The 20,520-nt window shown below is 40.4% G+C and overlaps 1 protein-coding gene across 1 annotated transcript; it reads left to right on the top strand.

The window, feature by feature from the left end:
• The first annotated feature begins 889 nt into the window (after positions 1–889).
• hsd17b12b (hydroxysteroid (17-beta) dehydrogenase 12b) lies at positions 890–19,625 on the top strand. The gene is made up of 11 exons (XM_068572681.1): positions 890–1,257; positions 6,781–6,827; positions 8,219–8,294; positions 9,058–9,165; positions 9,431–9,495; positions 10,229–10,273; positions 11,003–11,037; positions 12,798–12,879; positions 16,210–16,275; positions 16,438–16,587; positions 19,489–19,625. Exons 1-11 carry the CDS (start codon positions 1,038–1,040, stop codon positions 19,594–19,596), a joined length of 1,002 nt encoding a protein of 333 aa, XP_068428782.1. The 5' UTR covers positions 890–1,037; the 3' UTR covers positions 19,597–19,625.
• The last annotated feature ends 895 nt before the right edge of the window (positions 19,626–20,520 follow it).

Below are 20,520 nucleotides of genomic sequence, written 5' to 3'. Positions count from 1 at the left end.
ACTAAGTTAGTTTCAATTAAGTCTTGTAACTTATCTGAAGTAAAAAATACGTTAAAAAGGAAAAGAGGAACAAATACAGATGCATTTAAGCCAAAGCATCATGTTTTGGGTGAAAACTATAAAATCAAATATCTGAAATATCTGAAAAAACAAAATCCTTCATGAGACTATTAGTTAAAACCACATTTGGGCCACTTTGCTAAAACATACATGAACATATTTTTAGGTAAAAACATTATTTACACTTACAATCATTAATGGCTGGGATTTTTTAAGGTTGAATCTTTGTTGTTATTAACCTACAAATAAAAAAGCTTTGAACCCCACCGTAAAACCTTAGGGTTAAACTCAATCGGGGACCGAGCGAGAATAGAGCGAGAGCTATTACATAAGAAGCTTGAAAAGAAAAGTAATAATAATAATATATCATAAATTCATTAACGCTTAAAAAGTTACATATCACATAATAATTATTTAAAATAATTTAATAATATATATAATAACATAATATAATATATATATATATATATATATATATATATATATATATATATATATATATATATATATATATATATATATATATATATATATATATATATATAGACAGACAGACAGACAGACAGACAGACAGATTGACCGACCACAGACAGACAGACAGACAGACAGACAGACAGACAGATAGACAGATAGATAGATAGATAGATAGATAGATAGATAGATAGATAGATAGATAGATAGATAGATAGTAAAAATACGGGACCTGTGACCGGGTGTTCTGAGGTAAAACAGCAGGTGGTAGTAAAGCACAGATTATTTAGGAATTTGCCTTCCAGTAAGCGAAGAAGTAAACGGACCAATCACAGACAGCTGAGCGCTGATGCGGAAGCGTACAAGCCGGAAGTAACGTTCGGATTTATTTTTTGTCCAACGTATTTCGCACTTTGAGCGTTTCTTATTAATTGCATTTTTTGTGATTAACACTTAACGTTACAGTTACCGGATAGTCCAGACAAACGACAGTGTAGGTTAAAGGCATGTCGTCCATCGAAGAAGAAGAAGAAGAAGCAGTAGTAGCAGAAGAAGTAACGTTTGAGTTCGATATAACGTTACTGAAGACGCCGCTGCTCTACCTCGGCATTCTGACCGTGGCCTGGTTCTCCTTGTGTATCGTGTACCGGCTGCTGTGCGGGATCCGGGTGTGGGTGGTGGGCAACCGACAGCTCGTGTCACCCAATCAACTGGGGAAATGGGCAGGTGAGAAACTGAGGTGGTTCATGGCATATATTATAATTATTTATTACATATTTTTCATGTAGCATGTGCAAACTAAGAGTGCAGTGTTCAAATTGAAGATAAAATATCATATAGCCACAAATGTCTTCTTCATCGTGTTAATTTTCCGTAGGAGGTCATATTGCATTGCCTGTTGGTAACATATAAGCATGCCATTGTTTGGATCCCTGGTGGTTTCCTTTGTAGACGAACATCTACTTGAATTTGAAGAAAGCTTTTTTTTTTCTTTATTCTTTTTGTAAACATCAATCCAAACTGCCAAAAAGGGGTTTTAAGAAAACATTCAAGTTATAAAATGTTATGTGTTCCAATTAATTGCTTTTATATAGCTATATAAAGCCCAAATAATACTATTTTTCGTTTTTCTGTGAAAGAGTAGCTGCTTTGCACTGTTCACTGACCTCTTCTGGCTGAAAGTCAGGGTTGCAACTCAGCTTTTTAATTTTATTTTAACGACCTTGAGCCTCCAGTTGAATTTAGCAATAATACTTTGACAGTGTTTTAATCTCTTTTTTGTAGCAACGGCATGCTTTGTGTGAAAATCAATTTTAAATGTAGCACTTTAACCCACCAACCATCCCTCCTTTTTATATTATCAGTGAAAGATAACGGGGCCTGTTGAGCAATGATGCCCTTGACCTACCTGCCAGAGGAGCTGCATCCAGGAAACACCTCCCGCTTATTACATTTATATTCCACAAATACCGTCCAGTGTTCCTGTAGGTTCACAAAATGTTTCTGAATTTGTTTGAATTTTTTACTATCGGAGAAAAATGACAACCACCTCACGAAATAATGTGTTTGATAAATCTTCAGTTTTAGAGCAGTAGTATTTTTTTTAATTCAAAAAATAAAAATAAAATGTATCTGCATTGGAATGATAGGAGTTTCTAATATTATAAATGAGAAAGACAGACAAAACAATATATAATGTAGTCCAGTCTAGGTCAACAGCAGCTACAACTATGACCACACATAAAGATATATAGTTGAAGTTACAGCTATCCATAAACAAAAACTATATCTATCAATTTGGTCAAAGTAAACTGCTGAACGTCTGGATGTATATCGCAAATATTTCACTTTAATTACGTCATTTCTGTTTGCACAAGTTGCACAATGAGTTCGGCACGGCGGTTTCGCGGCTCACAAATCGACTGATAAGATTTTGCCTCCGCACATAAACCCGCTGCCCTTCTTTTGTTCGCCTCCGTCCGCGGTGCTTGAGAAATAAAAGAACGAGCAGGGAATGATCAGTCTTTTGTTGCCCGGCGCACACTGTAGTAAATCTTGTCGTGGGATTACGGCCCGAGGGGATTATGGACTCGGGCTGAACGCTCTCCATCTGCCCGGCCTCGCTCACCGGCTGAACCTTAAAGTTTGGACACACATTGGGGTGGCTTTAATGTTTTTTGTTCTTAAGTTAAGTCCTCAGGTTTTTTTTCATGATCAGTAGAAATCAGAAGATGACAGATGCATTTGCGGTGCACAGTTCCCAATCGTCAATCATTTAATTACTTATTTTATTTATTGTCTCATATAATTATAACTAATATAACTAGTAAAATCATGTATAAAGTTATATTATCGGATATTTTAGTCTGGATTCACAACACTGAGCAGTGTTTCTCATCAGTTTGCTCGAGAAACCCGAATGTTTTCCGGGTGCGTGCCGAAAGTTGCCTTTTGATCTTTTTTTGTGTGCAGCTAAAAATTGAAACGCGTCAGACGTTCTAAAAATAAATAAACCAAATAAATATATTTTTGGATCAGGCTCAACATGCGAAATGATTCAGAATATCCAATGAGGCAAAGGAGCCCGTTGGCCTCAGCGGCGGCTGCTGCTCTCATTCACAAAGTTTGTCTCTCTGAAGTGGACTCGATTGAGAGGACGGCCTGATTATGTAAGAGTACCAGAGCCATTCATAAATGAGACTCGGGATCCTGTGGAATCTGGTTCACTGCTACCCACGTCTCACTCTCCTGAGTGTGTGTTAGAGAAAGAGAGACCGTAGCAGTATAACAGGGGCACCATTGTAATGGTATTCTAAGGAATGAATGAATGAAGGGCGTCTTGCTATCTAAGACAATGCCTTCATTATTTTTAGTCTGACAATATCATGCATCGCTCGCAATCATGTCTGAGCTTTTTTTTATGACGTCATATGCCTGCATGCTGTCTGGTTATTCATTTTTTTAAACTACCATCCTTTTACATCTTAACGTGAGGTTCCTTCATTGAATGTGTGCTGTGTATTAAAACTTTGATCACCTCATGAACCTCCATCCTATCGAGGCTCCGACGTCGTTTCTTATCACTCAACTTCAAGTTGCGCTTCGTCCAGCGTTGCGTTCTTAGTCGTATAAAGTTGCAGAAAATAAAAACACGGCATATAATTTTCCCACATGCTCAAAGGGACGACTTCAAATATCTCTGTTTTTTTTGCGTGTGTCTCAAGTCCCAAGTTGTGTGGATTTGTCGTGTTGTGAAATCGGCAAAGGGATGCAAAAAGTTCTACCGCCAGAGGCAATTTTTTTTAGCACGGGAGATGGAATCAAACCATCTTTGGCAAAGTGGGTCGTTCTGCGAGTCGGAGAAGGAATGAATGGCCTTAACGTTGTCTACTGATTCCTGATAATGGACCCCCCATTGTGCATTATCCCTTACTTATTATTATTATTATTATTTTTAAAATGTAATGCCAAGAAACTGTGATATTTTCTGAGGTATCAAACCTTGGAAATCTCTCACCGTTCCAATCTTAATTGCAGCTGTTGGTCGAATTAACTAAACATGTCCTTGGCCAATTATTTCCTCATGGAACCCTCTTCCTCCTCTTCCTCCTCCTCCTCGAGCGGGAAGAAAAATGGAGCCTGGAATGTGGGGCAGGACTTTTGGCTTTTTTATTTTCTGGTGCAGAGCGAGATGATGTGTTCCCAGTCCTTCAATTATTTCCGACAGTGAGACGATGCCGGCTCTCAAACCCCACACCTAGAAAAACGGTGACACGCGGCGGCGCCGTCATTAGAGCAGCTAGCCAGCATAACCTACATTCAGCCGAAGACGGCACTGCCCAAAAATAGATTCAGTTTCATTTGAATGAAGGGAACATGCACTCAGCTGTTAAAGCTCCCCCTCCCCCCAACATTTTATTTATTTATTTTTGTTCTGTTTCGACGAGAAAACAATTCATTCTCAAGCATCTAAAAATATCCCCGGCCTCTGTTTCCCTCATCATCGTGCCTGCAGACTCGGCATCACTCTCCTCTCCTCCTCCTCCGTGCTATTTTTAGTTCCCCCCAGGATCCCCCATGTTTTGTGTTTGTCACTTCCCCCCTCCTGCCCCGCGCTCGGCTCCGCTGCAGCCTCAGAGGACGCTCGGCACCTCTGCATCATCTGTACTTAGGAAGATCACACGAAAAAGGCGAGGGGGGAGGGGAGAGGGGGGGGACATGGGTTACAGCAAAGGGTAGATAGACGGATGAGTAAGCGGAGACATTAATAGTATTCTCAAAAGAACAAGATATTTGCTTCAAAATAAACATCTCTACAGGGATGTTTGTGTTAGACGTTGCGGGCAAAAGCACAAACATCTCGTGAAAGCAGCAGTGATCAGGTGTACATATATATATGTATGTATGTATGTATGTATGTATGTATGTATGTATGTATGTGTATATATATATATATATATATATATATATATATATATATATATATATATATATATATATATATATATATATATATATATATATATATATATATATGAATGAATGAATGAATGAATGAATGAATGAATGAATGAAAGGTTGCATCCCAAGCTTAGCAAACAGTGAGACTAAAAACACCAAGTCATCCTCTGCATTGACGACAACACAGTGCATTCAGTAAGACACTCCCACCGGCCAATCGGATGCAGTCAAGCGCACGTTCTAATTCATTTCATTTTTTTCACAGGCTCACTCTGGCCTCTGAAAAAGATGATCGTCAATCTTTCCAGACCGTATAAACCTTTTGATATAAAACAATTAGTCTATAGATTTCTTGACCTCCTTGAACTCTTACAGGTGTCCACTTTAAATTGGCGAAACTGAAACTACAGTTTCCAATTTTAGCCACTTATTTCTTAATATTTTTTTGCGTAATTAATATACTATGCAGTAATGAAAATGTGACATTGAAGGCTACAATATTTTACTACCGACAAAATGTATTTGTAGTTTGTGTTTGATTTGATCCAGAATTTGAATCTCCATCGTTATCGCGTCCACCCACGGTTCATCGTTTCCAGAATTACCTCCAGCAAACACATCGTCGCCCGAGCAGCTGACCGACCTGCAATATTTATAAATCACTAATGCGAAAAAAGTATCTATTTTAGGACGCACATTTTGCAGTTTGCTGTCTTGACTTTGTATTACGTTGCCACTGATGGCAACAAAAGGCCAAGAAATTGGTTGGCAATTATTTGTTTTTTTTTTCAATAGTGTCTTAATCTTTACTTTACTGAAACTAAGTTTGATGTGATTAGAAACTGCACTCACGCCTGTGCACCTTGTGTGTCGTATTTAATGAGCATAAGAGTCTAAGAGCCCCGCTGGCGGCCCCTAGAGGCCACGCTGATCGGTGCACCCGAGCAGACTGACACGGTTTGAACCAAACCACCAATACCCACATCGGAAGTAGGTCTCATCCACAATGCAAAAGACAATGTTATAATGGAATCTTATTCATATTTACACGCTGTTGACACTTTAAAAACAACAAAGTGAAGAAGAACACACAAACACACAAACACTCACACACGCGTTAACTCAAGGATGAGATGGATAATATTATTTAAGTTGTGCTCCACAGGTCATACGCGGTCGTGTTGTAACGTCCTCGCGCTCCATCCACTTCTTGGTTATATTTAGCCAGCGGTTTGATGAATAGTTCCTTCTGAAAGATGTGAGTTGCTAAGAATAGACGCTGCTGATGCTGCTGCTGTTGGTGCCAGGCAGTTCCAGGGCATCCGTTCCCTGGACTGCCACTGATGACACAGAGGACCCCCCCCCCTCCTCCTCTCTTCATTCCCCCTCTTTGTCCTCATTCACCTCGGCTGCCCTCCGTGTACACTCATCCTGCAGTACATCTATCTAACACCGCCGACGTTCAGGCCTATCACCCTTGAAAAGCCGAGTCACTTTATTTGGCTCGAGCCTTTAGTGCTCGGCCATCGTTCGGTGCACTTCCCAGAGATCACGTCGTCAGTCAAACGGTCCACAACGCTTGACATTGTTTTAACGTTGGGTATTCTGCGGTGACATGAAGTTCCTGGGGGTGGCGCTCTTTGTCTGTAGAAGCGGAAGAGGCTGTTTTTAGCAGCAGATGTTCAACAGTCCCTTACTGGTGTCATGTTGGATATTAGTTTGTCCTTCTAACTCAGTCTCTGTCTGTCTCTAGTTTGTATTTATTATTATTATTTTTTTCCATTTTAGTTGTGACCGGCGCCACAGACGGAATCGGGAAAGCTTATGCGCAGCAGGTAAGAATCACCGGACTCTTGAAGATTTTCTCCTGACCTCGACCCCCAAACTGTGGTGGACCTGGTTCTCTGTTCCTGTCAAACACATACAGATTATTCAGTAATTCCTAAAGTTGTGCTTGAAAATGTAGGAGTTTTATTTAAAAAAAAAAAGAAAAAGATTCTTGTAATTTGTATTTTTTCCCTGTAACGTTCAAAACTGAAACTATTCTTCTACTATAAGTTTGTGCATTTCGTGCTCATACATTTGGATGTCTAGAGTGCCAACCGACTCACAAACCGTGAAAAATTAACCAGACTGTTCACATTTATCTCCCTTTCCTCCTTTATGGTCAGGCTCATTAAAATATACCTCCACACCTTGAGAACTACCTCTGCAAAGGTACGCCATATGTTTCCCATCCCCAGATTTCTTTGGGGAGGGCGCCTTAAAGAGACAGGCGCTAAAACGTAGCTTTTCGTACAGAAGTTGAATACAGATATATTTACCCAGACGGTATGAGTAAAATACATTAAAGCAAATAAACATATTCTAGTAGAAACCCCCAAAACAGGTTTGAGCTTTGAGTACGACATGTCTCCTTTTATTAAAAAGAAATAATTCTGTCCCCTACTAAGACATGGTTACTTTCTAATGCAGTTTTAATCATGTGATGTACCCCACAAGGCCTTAAAGATTATCCCAGGTTACCTGAGTAAAAACCTCATAGTCAGCGGGTGTGAGCATGGAGCCTTAATAATAATTTGAATTTATATAGCGCTTTTCTGTATACTCAAAGACACTTTACATAGGAATCATTCACACATCGAAAAGAGTTGCCACATAACGTTTATACACCGGAGTCGCAATTTTAGGCTCAAGTGTCTTGCTCAAGGACACATTGACCGTGGCTAGCGGGGCCGGGGATTGAACCGCCAATCCTCTGATTGAAGGACGACCCCTGCTCACCACTGCGCTACGGTTGCCCTTCTTCAGTGAGAGCTGGCGGACAGGTGGTCGTCACTGATTGGTCAGAAGCTGAAGGTCAATCCCTTCGCCCCCGCCTGGCGACTTCCTTTTGTGTTGTTACCGTGCAGACAGACACTTGTGCCTAATTCATCATCTTGCTTCTTGTGTCTCCAGACACTCAAAAATAAAGCCTTTTGAAAAAAAAAAAATTTTTAATCTAAAGTACGTGTGCAAATCAAAATAGACAGAGGAAGGTGACAGAACTTTAATAAAACAGCCTGAACTCGTCTTTATGAACGAATTTTAATGTTCCACACGCACAATTTTTTTGTTTAATGCCACTTACACTCCGTTATCTACCAACATAAAACTAAACAGTAAAGCGACAAACGCACGGGTGTGTTGTGTCTTTGTTTAGCATGTTTCTTTTGTGTGTCTGCAGCTCGCCCGCAAAGGTTTCGCCATGGTCCTGATCAGCCGCTCTCAGCAGAAGCTGGATGACGTAGCCAAGTCCCTCTGTAAGCATTCTGAATATTAATTACATTTTTTAGAATTTGTTTGATCATGCAGACCCCAAAGAAGATAAACGCCGGCAGACATAGAAAATCAATGCAGAGTGAGGATTTATTTTTTTTACATTTTTTGTTTGGCACACAAATCACAGCGAAATACAATATACAGCTCAATATTACTCTGTTTAATCCATCAGTCTGACTAATCCCACATCTCTCAGTCGGGGGAAATCAACAGAACCCACGGTCCAAAGGCCCACGCGTCTAATGTAGCGCGCGGGTTTCGGGACAGCTGCCGGAGCCGAGTTCAGTCTCACTGGTCCATTGCTGCTACGTCGCCTCCTCATTGCACAGGGCGATAGTCCGACGGGGCTAAGTGACTCAGATTAAATGATGTTGCATCAAATTGCATGTTTATTTTATTTATTTAGTTTATTCACGAGCGATCCTTTTATTGAGTGAAGGTTCAGTGGGACTCTGGTGCTTTCGGCGATGAGGCAGTAAAGCCTCCTGCTGGAGCCGAAAGTGAATCTGTCCAATTAAATGAAAGCTGCCTCTTAAGGGAGGGATATCCTCGTTGATGAAGAAGGATTATTTCAGGGTTTAAATGCTTCTTTTTTTTTTCCTTTCTTCTCCTCTGCTTTGGTCTTCGCTTTTCCAAAGTGACTGTTTGCAGCAACATGGTCTTTCATAGGTGTTTTTTTTTTTTTCCTTCTTATTTTGCTCTCCGTACGTGTGCAAAAACATGAACACGCTTTGTGCTTTGCAGCGGGCAAATGCGACGTGGAGACCAGAACGATTGCGGTGGACTTCAGCGACAGGGACATCTACTCTAAGATCGAAAATGGGCTCGCAGGACTGGAGATTGGCATATTGGGTGAGACTCTAAGGAATTAGATGGTCGTATGAGATGACCGGTTCAATCTGAATCAAAAGCTGCAGAAAAGCAGTAAAATCCACTCTCAAAAGTACGATTTCTTTTTCTTTTCTTCGTGTAATCAGAAAGGTTCATTCATCCCGGCTTCTTCAGCCCTTTGCTGCCCTCCTAAGATTGGACAGAGGAATAACATGCTGAACTTCACATCACACAAATGCCACCTCTCAGTGTCCCTGTTCTTGTTCTTTTATTCTCTCGTTAACAGTGAACAACGTTGGAATATCGTATTCGTACCCTGAGTACTTCCTCAAAGTCCCCGATCTCGACCAGGTGAGTTAAAGGTTCACGATGAGACCGTTTACCACGAGTGTGCACATGGTTCTCTGTTTGGAAATGGATTTTTTTCATGATTAAAAGGAACACTAGTGGTAATAATAGCACATTCCATCATGTCTTTTTATGCACGACCAAGTTTGAATAATCTCTCAATGACTAACGAGAGTCTTTCCAGTATGATTTCATATGCTCGCATCAGTTTTCTGCCTTATTTGTTGAATAAACTAAAATGCCAGCAGTCAGAACTGATTCCAATATTGTTGTTTTTTTCATTTTAACTGGCTGACTTATTGTAATTATGTTATGTGTAACCGTAACCACAAGTACAACACGGCAATCGCCGTTTGTTTGTTCAAGAATAAAGAATTGAAGTCCCGCCCTTCCGCTGGACCTCATGGGACCTCATTTTGGAAGAAATACGCACAGTAGTTGACAACACCGAAGAAAAAAGGAAATTTCATAATCCGTTAGACAAACGGTGTTTGTCAATTTCAAAGAACATGTTTTACACGTCAAAGTCTAATTTTCAGAGACTCCATCCTCTCTGGGTGTTTTTCCCTTCAGAGGTTCCACAATGGTTTTCATGTGAGCAGCCTTTGGTGCACCGCGACTCATTCACACCTATCTCGCGCTTTAACCAATTGCGAGATAACATCTTTTAAAAAGTCTGCAATTCTGAAAAATGATGCACAAGTTGCGGTGACGCCCCTGTTCCTTCTTGTTTCAGTTTATCGACACCTTGATCAACGTCAACATCACGTCGGTGTGCCAGGTGAGTGGTGTTATTTTTAAAAGGGTTGGAATAAATAAATCATTAGTATTCCCCCCCTTCAGGTCGATATTTACTCAAGGCTCATGACGGTGATTACCGCCTCGTGTATGTGGCACTCCAATCATTTTTTTTATTGTAGAAGTATTAAAAATGTCAAAGTTTGAGGGTGTGAGAACGTCTCCTGGTATCCACTCGTATACCTTTTTTAGAGACGCCTAGCAGAGGTCATCTTAAGTAAGGGCTTCTGTCATACAGCCCACCGTGCTGCCGTCGAGTAATTAAGTGGATTTAAGTGGCTGAAGCAGGTTTGTGATCCACTGACGGCTGGTCCCCATAGGTAAGGGCAATAATGGAGACACACCAGTGCGGCAGGAGGACATAAAGCACAGTGGGTCTCTTCCGTTCCCTCTTCTCACCGCTAAAAGTCCACCCACTCTCTTTACGCTTAATTTATGTCATTCAATATTCCTTCAAACGGCTCCCTCTGCGATCATTATCGTTGCCTCTGTTTTTTTTTTCGGTCTCCCCTTCCCCAAACCGCCTCTTTACACACAACCCACTCTCACACGATTACAAAGGTGAACGCACACCTCCTCCACGCACACACATTGGTTAACTTAATTTTTTTGCTTGTTAAAGCTCTCTCTGTTTGTTTTTTTACACTTCTCTCTCTCTCTCTCTTTCTCTCTCTCTCTCTCTCTCTTTCTATCTCTCTTTCTATCTCTCCAGATGACGCGTATCGTTTTACCTCGAATGGTGGAGAAGTAAGTTTCGATGTGTGTGTGTGCGTGAGAATCTGTAGTAATTAGCACAAGCACAGATGTTTTAAGCATGGTGCTTAGAGTTAAAATGATGATATGATCTTATCGTGTTGTCTAAATCCTTTCTCATTTTATACGCGAACAGTATGTTTTTCTTTTGCACAGTTTAAAAAAGAAATGCACAAACATAACGGAGATAAATAATAAATATCCCAGTGCAGGAAGAGGCAGAAAGCCCACTGGACTTATTTGAAGCCTTCACCTATGTATTATTAATAACACAAAATAAATATACAAGAGGTACGACGATGTAATTTTGTTGACAAGTCTTTTTTTTTTTTTTACAAGATATAATGTATAATAACTATAGATGTAACACAAAACCTTAAACAAGGAAAACATGGACAATAATGCTGAAGGAAAGTGATTACAAAACAACAATTAAATGGTGTTTAAAGCATCTTTTAAAACATTTTATAGAAGTTTGGAAAGCCACTCCATAATTTGGTTCCCCGAAATCTTATAGAAAATTGACCTCTTCGAGTAAGTAACTCCAGAAGATGAAGATCTGAAGGTTGAGTCAGAATAAACCTGAATTTTGCTTTCAAGTAGCTCGAAATGTCTTGATATTGCCTCACTTGAAAGTATCTTATAAATACAAACGCATGTTAAAATCTGAAAAGGAGCAGATGAGACGTGTGACTCTGATCTGGTTGCATTTGCAACAAAAGCTTTCTGGAGGACCAACATTTCTTTGCAGACTAGTAGAAGTATGTTTCTTATACTGTTCTGTAATAAAGAATAATGACAGTTTGCAGTGGTAAGATGGTTAAGCTTCCTTATTATTCCAGTAGATTGATTTATGTTTCTACCCTCCCTGCCGATATGATCTCCAACTCAAAGTCTCATCAACAAGAAATTTGCTTATTACATTTTTGTGCCAAGAGACGGTTGAGAAAATGAATACCTCCCTCACTTCCATTTGCTAAATACGAAGCGGGAGACGCTTAGCGTAGCTTAGCACAATGACTGGAAAGGGGGGGAAACCGTTAGCCCTGCTCTGTCCAGCGATTTAAAAACCTTAAAAAAATATACCTATCAACACCTTTTTTTTTCTTCTTTTTTTTTCAACAGTGCAAAACAAATAATGAAAGTTTATTCAATTACACTGAACATAACTTTGATATTTACTTTGATAGGGAAAACAAGCATTATTGTGATTATTGATTTAAAGCAGCAACAGTTGGCGGTAAATGTGCAATATTATCAGATCTTCACTGAAATATGTGTGCATGAAAATATGTTATATTTGACTTTCAGGTTGTCCAATAAAGAGTTGTAATTATAAGTGGAGTAGAGTCTCTTTCAAACTGTATACATCTTTATGCCAAGTTACAGCTGATTTATACAATTTCCTCATGTTTTTCTCGTAGTGAACTAAGCCTTCACCGGCGAGGCCTTCACTTGCACAGGCGAACTGATTTTATCTCTCAAAAACACCATCTACCTCTAGTTTAGATTAAATATTGTATGAAAGCCAAACGTTTAAATATTGATCTAACTGTTCCTTTTGATCTTATCAATAGCTACGTGCTCTTTGATGTACAACAAGAGCAGCGTTCAGCTTGCAAGCACACAACGCACCGTGTCCTCTGCTGGGATTGGTTTTCAGTGTTTGTTGTGTGTCCCCCCCCCCCCTCCTTCCTTTTCTCTCATGCGTTGCGTTACTTGTCAGTCTAAATGATCTTTTGCTTGTTTTCCAGGAACAGGGGGGCCATCCTCAACATCTCGTCTGCCAGCGGGATGTACCCTGTTCCCCTCCTCACCGTCTACTCCGCCTCCAAGGTAATTGCAGTACACGCTTCCTGACCTTTTTTTCCTGGAGTGTTAGCTGACGCGGTTGACTTTTAAACGCATCCCAGCATCCTAAACGGTTTCTAACATTCTACTGTGGTCCATCTATGTTCCCATGCTGTGAATCATTATCTAATCAGCCAGCGTACGTTGATGCGAAACGGATCCACGGCAATGTTGCAACACATTTTTTTAATTGCAACGGGAGCGCTGCATATTTGGGATTTTGTTTCGGTCCGGTCACACAGAGCTGAAACGCGTTCAGCTTTAAGGTGTAACGCTGTGCTCGTTACTGTCACTCCTATACCCAGCCGACCAATCACAGTGAAGAGGGGGGAGGGGACAAATGCCTGAAAGGCCTCCAAGTTCTGAACAACAATAGAGGAGAAATGACGACACCAGGGGTCGGCAACCCGCGGGTCTGGAGCTGCATGCAGCTCTTTAGCCTCGCTGTTTCCCAGTGGAACATCTTTCAAAGGGAACTCTTATCTTGGGAGTAAACTAAAATGTGCATCACATCCTGTTACGTTGCTGTCGAGCCTCTACCCCTGCACTTGGCTCGTCTTGATTCACTGAACCCAGCTCTCAATAAATATCAACGGATAAATACAAACAAAAAAAAGTCACGGAGAAAAGTAGAGCGTTTAATTCTGCGTAGACGTATTCATTTTCTTTCACTGCCAACGATGGTGTCTGACCTGTCTGCTTGATACGTGGCGAGAAATGATCAAACAACAAAACACTTACGTTGAAAGACTCTTCCAGAACAAACACACAGCATCCGATTTCTCAACTGCTGTAGCAAACTGAGCAAAGTAAATACACTTTCAGGAAGTGGCTCAAGTCTCCAAACTCGGCTGCTGCTGGTTCTGCAGCTCATGAGCCAGTGAGGCGTCCGCGAGTAAAGACAGATCCGTTCTCCTTCGTTTGCGGTGCTCTAAAAGTCCGTAGTGAGGACGCTCCGTGTAGACTTAGCAGAAGATAGACGTTTTAAAATGGAAAACTCGCGTAAGGAGGACGGGTATCGAACCTGATAGCTTGTGATTACAGAGCAAACACTCTACCACATGAGCCAGAAATATAGACTGTGTTCAAGGTCTGCATCGTCGTAGTTTTAATGGACCTCAATGTAGCTGACGCATGACTATTTTTTGTCTCTTCTTCATAAGAGTTTGATAGTTATGAACAGGTAAAATAGCTATACAATGTCAAAAAATGTCTTTATTCTATATATATATAGATATATATATCTATATAGATATATATATATCTATATATATATATATATAGATATATATATATCTATATATATATATATATAGATATATATATCTATATAGATATATATATCTATATATATATATCTATATATATATATCTATATATATCTATATATATATATACATATATATCTATATATATATATATATACATATATATATATATATATATATCTATATATATATATCTATATATATCTATATAGATATATATATATCTATATATATATATCTATATATATATATCTATATATATATATCTATATATATATATATATCTATATATATATCTATATATCTATATATATATATATATATATATATATATATATATCTATATATATATATATATATATATATATATATATATATATATATCTCTATATATATATATATATATATATATCTATATATATATATATATCTATATATATATATAGAGATATATATATAGATATATATATCTATATATATATATATAGATATATATATCTATATATATATATATATATATATATATATATATATAGATAGGTATATGGCAACTCAAGAAGCTGCGATATTATTTTTGGTGGAAAAAAGAGCAAAATGGCTCATTGTCTTGGAAAGGTTGCTGACTTCTGGACTACACGCATGACTATACCCTCTCTCCCTATGCGCTCCAGCCTTCCCATCTGTATCATAGCAACCAGATGAAACAAAAGCATCTTAACTAAAAGGAGAAAAGAATAAATGCTAAAATAGTCCAACAATAAAGCTTATTTCCAGAGCAGTGAAATATGACATCCCCCCGCAAAACAATAGCAATAACGCCTCATATCGTGCTGTTGAGCTCATCATTATCACCACAGGAGAAAGTCCTTCACCGTGACAGCCTCGGTACACACCGTTTAGATTGGGTTGCACGGGGGCCCTCCAATGTGTTCAAAGAGGAATTCAGTAGCCACGAGGTAGCCGGTTCGACACCCAGTCCCCGCCCATAGTTCACATGTTGAAGTGTCCCTGAGCAAGACACCTAACCCCCAGCTGCTTCCTGGGCGCCTCACAGGGCAGCGCACTGCTCCTTAACCAAGGATGGGTCAAATGCAGAGAAGAATTTCCCGAAGGGGATTAATAAAGGATGACTTTCTTTCTTTCTTTTTTTGTGTGTAATAAACCTTCAAACAGGCCAACCCATCTCCGTCCTGGTTTTGAATTAAAATCGGTAGCAATCTGCTTCTATCTAACGATAAAAACATGCAATTGAATGAATCATTTGTTGTCGTTTTGGTTTGCGTTTGTTGTTGTCATATGCACTGATGATTGCTGGGTAAAATGTATGTTGATCTGGTCCAATGTCAAAGACGATCCCATAAAGGCCGGTGAATCTGGATAGATTTCTCTGTCACCGCTCTACTTCCCCCGATACAATAGTCAAAGTAAATCATTCTACTGTTAATTCCAACGCATTGTTACTAAATGTCAGAGCCCTGATGACAACAGCTGTTAGTTCAACGTTTAATTATGTGCAGAAAGAATGTTTTTGTATTTGCTGTTTTAATTGTTGCAAAGATGAAAAAGTGGGAGGCTAACTCAGGTCCCGAGGTGGTGTACCAATTAACTGTGTGTGTGTGTGTGTGTGTGTGTGTGTGTGTGTGTAAAAACTGAAATAAGAAAAACCCAAGTCTGTTCACACTTTTAGCTGATTAATGTGCTGGCGTCTAAACACTGGGTCAATTTTCCATCTTCTAAATCCAGGTGTCAGCAATGCAAGTTTAAAAAGTGCATCCAAAATCCATCAAGGGTAAATCTTCATTTTAATGCCCAATTTAACGATCGTCTCAGTTCATTACACCCGCCATTAACATTGTGAAAGCCCATTGTACTTGAACTCTTTGTGCACGTATTTCCTCTCAGCTCGTTTTTAGGACTGCGCATTTTGCACTCAATGTGTTCTTGTTCTTTTGGAGATAGAAATGCAATGGTGTCATCTTATTTGAACTTATTCTTTAACTGCAACTGTAGTTTCGGCCTCAACGACCTGCCTTTTTCTTTAATGTAGGCATTTGTGGACTTCTTCTCACGAGGACTGCAGGCTGAATACAAAAGCAGAGGCATCATCATCCAGGTAAGTGAACCAACCTTCGTCTGCTGTGAGCAGACATGCTTTTTCTTAATGGAGTCTGCTGCTTCATAACGATAGTTAAAAAAGCAATTTAGAAGAACATCCTTCAGGCAAAAAAACAAACTCGGGGCACTGTCCATGTCTGTCTTTTCCTCCATCTCTCAGAGTGTTCTGCCATTTTTCGTCGCAACCAAGCTGAGTGGAATCAAGAAGCCCACGCTGGACAAGCCCACTCCAAGGCGCTACGTGACAGCCCAGCTCAACACTGTGGGCTTACAGGACCAGACCAACGGCTACCTGCCACATGCCATCATGGTAAGTCTTGGTGTGTAACGCTCGGCACCTAAAACAAAAGAGGTTTTTTTCTTCCTTCTCCCAGATCTACACTCTGGGCTTCCTTTTTTATTTTTTGAAGGGGAGTTTCACACGATGCCAGAAGTGATGCCAAGTATTCACTCCTCGACCAAACTAAAATATCTTCCTGCACATGCCCCACCCCTCCCCGCCGGTTTCACATAATGAGCTCGAACTGATTGGCGGCGAGTTTCGTTTGAACACGACGGGTCCAGAGGAACGGCCGAGCTCTGCTGTCGCCACCGGGCCTAAGTGGCTCCAATTTCACTTTTACACGAAGAGCCTCCTATCTGCTCGTCTCCGTTCACCGACTTGACGTTGTAACGTAGCGCTGTAAACATCCCCCCGAAGTCACGGAGCGGGACGCTCCTCTCCCTCTCCGAGCGCATCCTAACGCTGTAATTACTCTGCGGAGACAGGAACGCGGGTCGAGTTCGGCTAGTTCAGGCGTCCTCACTTCTTCAGTGTCTCCCCTGTGTGACCTGCATATCAATGATCATGTTTATTGATACTGGCATAAATAACGCCACCAATCGTTCCAGTGGAGGAGGAGTGGGGGAGGGGAGTCAATAAATCATTCGGCATAAGCAAGCCTTTGTTGATGACGAGGTAAACTCGGCACAGATTTTCCCCGTCACCGGCCTTTTTATATTTCACTAAACCACAAGCTTGGAGCGTCTGTTCTGATTATCTGATAATCCCCTTTCTCTCCAGTTATAATCCACAATTCACCAGTATGGAATTTAGACTGCTGCCATCCTGCAATCTGGAAACCCCCAAAAAATAATAATAATAACATCATCTTGCGATGGGATCTCGCCGTCGAGACGGCAAATCGGGACAGAGCCGTAACGACGGGGTTCTTATGGTCATGGAAAACTGGAATTTTTAAAATGGTTATTTTCAGACCTGGGAAAGTCCTTGGAAAAAATACAATCCCAAAGGTTTAGTAAAAATCATGTAAATGTGTTACATTCATGTGTTCATTTACGCTGAGTTTGAAATAAGTCATATGTTTTTTAAAGAAAGACGCTCAAAAGCAGGCATACATACAGGCATCTATATAAATGTTTATTCTTCTAATCAAATGATTTGAGTCACATTTGTGTCATTTAAGCCTTAAATGACAAACTATTTTCATAATATTTGTGCACAGTGTATTTATTTCATTACCACATATTATTTTATTTATTATTTATTTTTCTCTTTTTTTTGAATTGACTTGTTTCCATAGAAAAATCTAATTTTTAGGGTTTTTTTGTGTTAATTCGGCTGACTTGAGCCTTTTAATTGAGTTATTGCATTAGCTTGATTTGTTTCATGACTTGTTGTCTGTGCAGGTTTGCATCACATGATCAATCATTTTCTTTGTTATGATCACATTGTATCATGCCATTAATTTGACAAGGTTTATGCTTGTTGAACTGTAGGTAGATTGCTTTTAGTTATTGAATACAAATCAAACCAAGAGTGAGATCCATTAGTTACTAAACCATCCATCCATCCATTTTCAGCCGCTGATCCGGGGTCGGGTCGCAGTGGCTTAATAAACCAACACAGTGTTAATATTTGAATGGGCCCCGGGCCACTTTGTATTTGAAAGGTTGGGCCCCGAGTTCAAAAAGGTTTAGAATCCCTGATTTAAGATATACTGTATGCTTTGGAGTTCTCAGTGATGGTTTGAATACCACATTTTATCACTTTTTCATGTTTACACCCAGATTTCACGAAATGTTTGGTCATGGAAATTTGGTATAAAGTCTTGGAAATCCATTGGTCACAATGCGTATGAACCCTGAAAGTGCACTGGGGTGGAGTCCTTCCCAACTTCCTCCCCCAGAACTCCTGGCCCTTAGTTTTGTCCGGACGGTTGCTTGAAGTCTGGCGTTCGTCCCTTCGCCCTGGACCAGTCTTCCGACTCGACCTTGGTTTTCATCTCCGGCTGCACACCTGTTAAAGTTTGTGACGGCTTGTTGACAAAATCTGTCCGCAGACAGAAAATATAAAACACCCGGCGAAGCACTCAGAAACGGCCTCGGCGGTGGTTTCCCGCTACGGTCGGTGGCTCCAGCACCACGTTGTGCCGTGAACTACGCACGTATCGTCGCAAGGTCAAAACCATACCGGCCACGCTCTGTCGCCGCTGGTCATAAAAATAAATGGATGTGGAAGTAAAGGGCGCCACAAAAGAGTGTATCACCACTCTCAACCATGTCCATAATTCATTATTCGCCATTATATGGATTTAATTATATGTCAATTTGGAAAAAAATAACACATTCCGGCTTTAAAGTAAATCCGTGTGAGAAATTAAAATGATGCAATTAAAAGGAAATCTGTATTGGTGATTAAGTGAATATGGTAAGTCAATGAAATAACCATTTATGATGCTTCATAAAGCTGCTACTTACTTAAAAAGAAGATTAAAAACCTTCGGGGTTTCTTTAGAACACAGTCGACTGTTTCAACGGCGTCTGGGAAACCGTTGAGTTAAAGTCGAGTTAACCTCCATTACGGCTAAAGCGGAAAAAGATTTTATTGCTTTTTTTTATTTTTAATCTGCCTACTAATGTGCAATATATGAAAAAAATAATTGCAATTTTTGTCCAAAAAGATAAGTTTAGCGTAATTTACAAGGGATTTGTAGCTTTTGATAACGGCGAGACAAGGTTTTAACTCCAATAATAAAAGCTGAAATGGAGCTTTAATTTGCAGGAAGACCACGGGCCTTGAAGAAACACAATTTCCTGCACTTTCATCCGCTCGCCACAGTTGTTGCTTCTGTGGCTTCGGAAATTAATAATGAATGCTAATCTGTTATTTGTAAATGCCACCAGCTGACCGTGTTGTTTCCCTCCGCAGGGCTGGGTGACTACAGCGCTGCTCCCCGCCAAGCTCCTCAGCAGCCATGTGATGGGGATGGGTTTGTCCCAGCGCACTCGTTACCTCAAGAAGCAGAAGCAGGGATAGACGGAGCCGCTCGGCGGGCCGGGGGGAGGGCGGTCAGGGCGGAGGGTTTGGGGGTGTGTGTGTGTGAGGAGGGAGGGGGGACCAGCTGTGTTGACAACTCGCCCCGACTCGCTGCCATCGTGGGACCACGGAGGAGAAAATGTGACAGTTTCTGGGCAAAGCGTCGGTCTCCCCCCCCCTCCATGCCTCCCTCTCCCCCGTCCTCCCCGATAACTCCCAGTCGTAGACGACGCGAGGCCGCATCTGTCCGCCGTCACATGTGTTCAATCCGTTGCAGTTGTGTGAAAAACTAAAAACAAACAAAGTGGCGCTCGTCGACTAATCAGCTTTAATGAATAGAGAGCTAATGCTAATGCAGAAAGCGAAAAAAAAAAAAGTTTAAAAAGATTCCCCCGAACCATCCATCTGTCTGCGAAACGTGATTGGAAAAATTAAGCCCAGAATATGTCGGGGAACGATGCGGATCATTTGGATGCGAGGTCGGAGGCCTCTGGGTATTTGTGCGTGTATGTGGGACCATCGTTTTAGCTCTGACTCGGTTAAAGCCGTTTAGGAGAACACCGGAGGAGGTACTTACTCGCTGGTAACTCTTTCCGCAGCACTTAAACTGCTTTATTAACATTCAAAAGCCGAAATGGTATTGTTTCTTTTTTTTGAAGGCAATACATTGTTTTCATAATAGAAGTTTCTTTTTTTGAGCATAACAGTCGTTGTTTTTTCTTCGTTCTAACATTTCCTCGATGCTATTCAGCAGCGTGGTTTTTTAATTTAACCAAACCACATTTCACGGGTGTAAAGTTTCAGTGGAGACTTTCCAGGTTTTGTGGAGAGAAAAAAAAAGTTTCATCGTTCCAACCGCTGTCATTGTTTGGCACGATTTCCGGTTCTGAAGTTCTCTAAAGTTCCGCAGCACAGTTGATCCCC

This window comes from Clinocottus analis, unplaced genomic scaffold (assembly GCF_023055335.1).
Source record: "Clinocottus analis isolate CAN_PGR_092001 unplaced genomic scaffold, fCliAna1.0.p SCAF_1, whole genome shotgun sequence".
NCBI lineage: Eukaryota > Metazoa > Chordata > Actinopteri > Perciformes > Cottidae > Clinocottus > Clinocottus analis.
This window is presented reverse-complemented; position numbering and strand designations above follow the sequence as displayed.

Excerpts from the sequence above, each read along its gene's own strand:
- hsd17b12b (XM_068572681.1), top strand. The coding sequence starts at position 1,038 with ATGTCGTCCATCGAAGAAGAAGAAGAAGAAGCAGTAGTAGCAGAAGAA. Across the intron at positions 1,258-6,780 it reads TCAACTGGGGAAATGGGCAG|TTGTGACCGGCGCCACAGAC; the intron begins GTGAGAAACTGA and ends TTTCCATTTTAG. Across the intron at positions 16,588-19,488 it reads ACCTGCCACATGCCATCATG|GGCTGGGTGACTACAGCGCT; the intron begins GTAAGTCTTGGT and ends TTCCCTCCGCAG.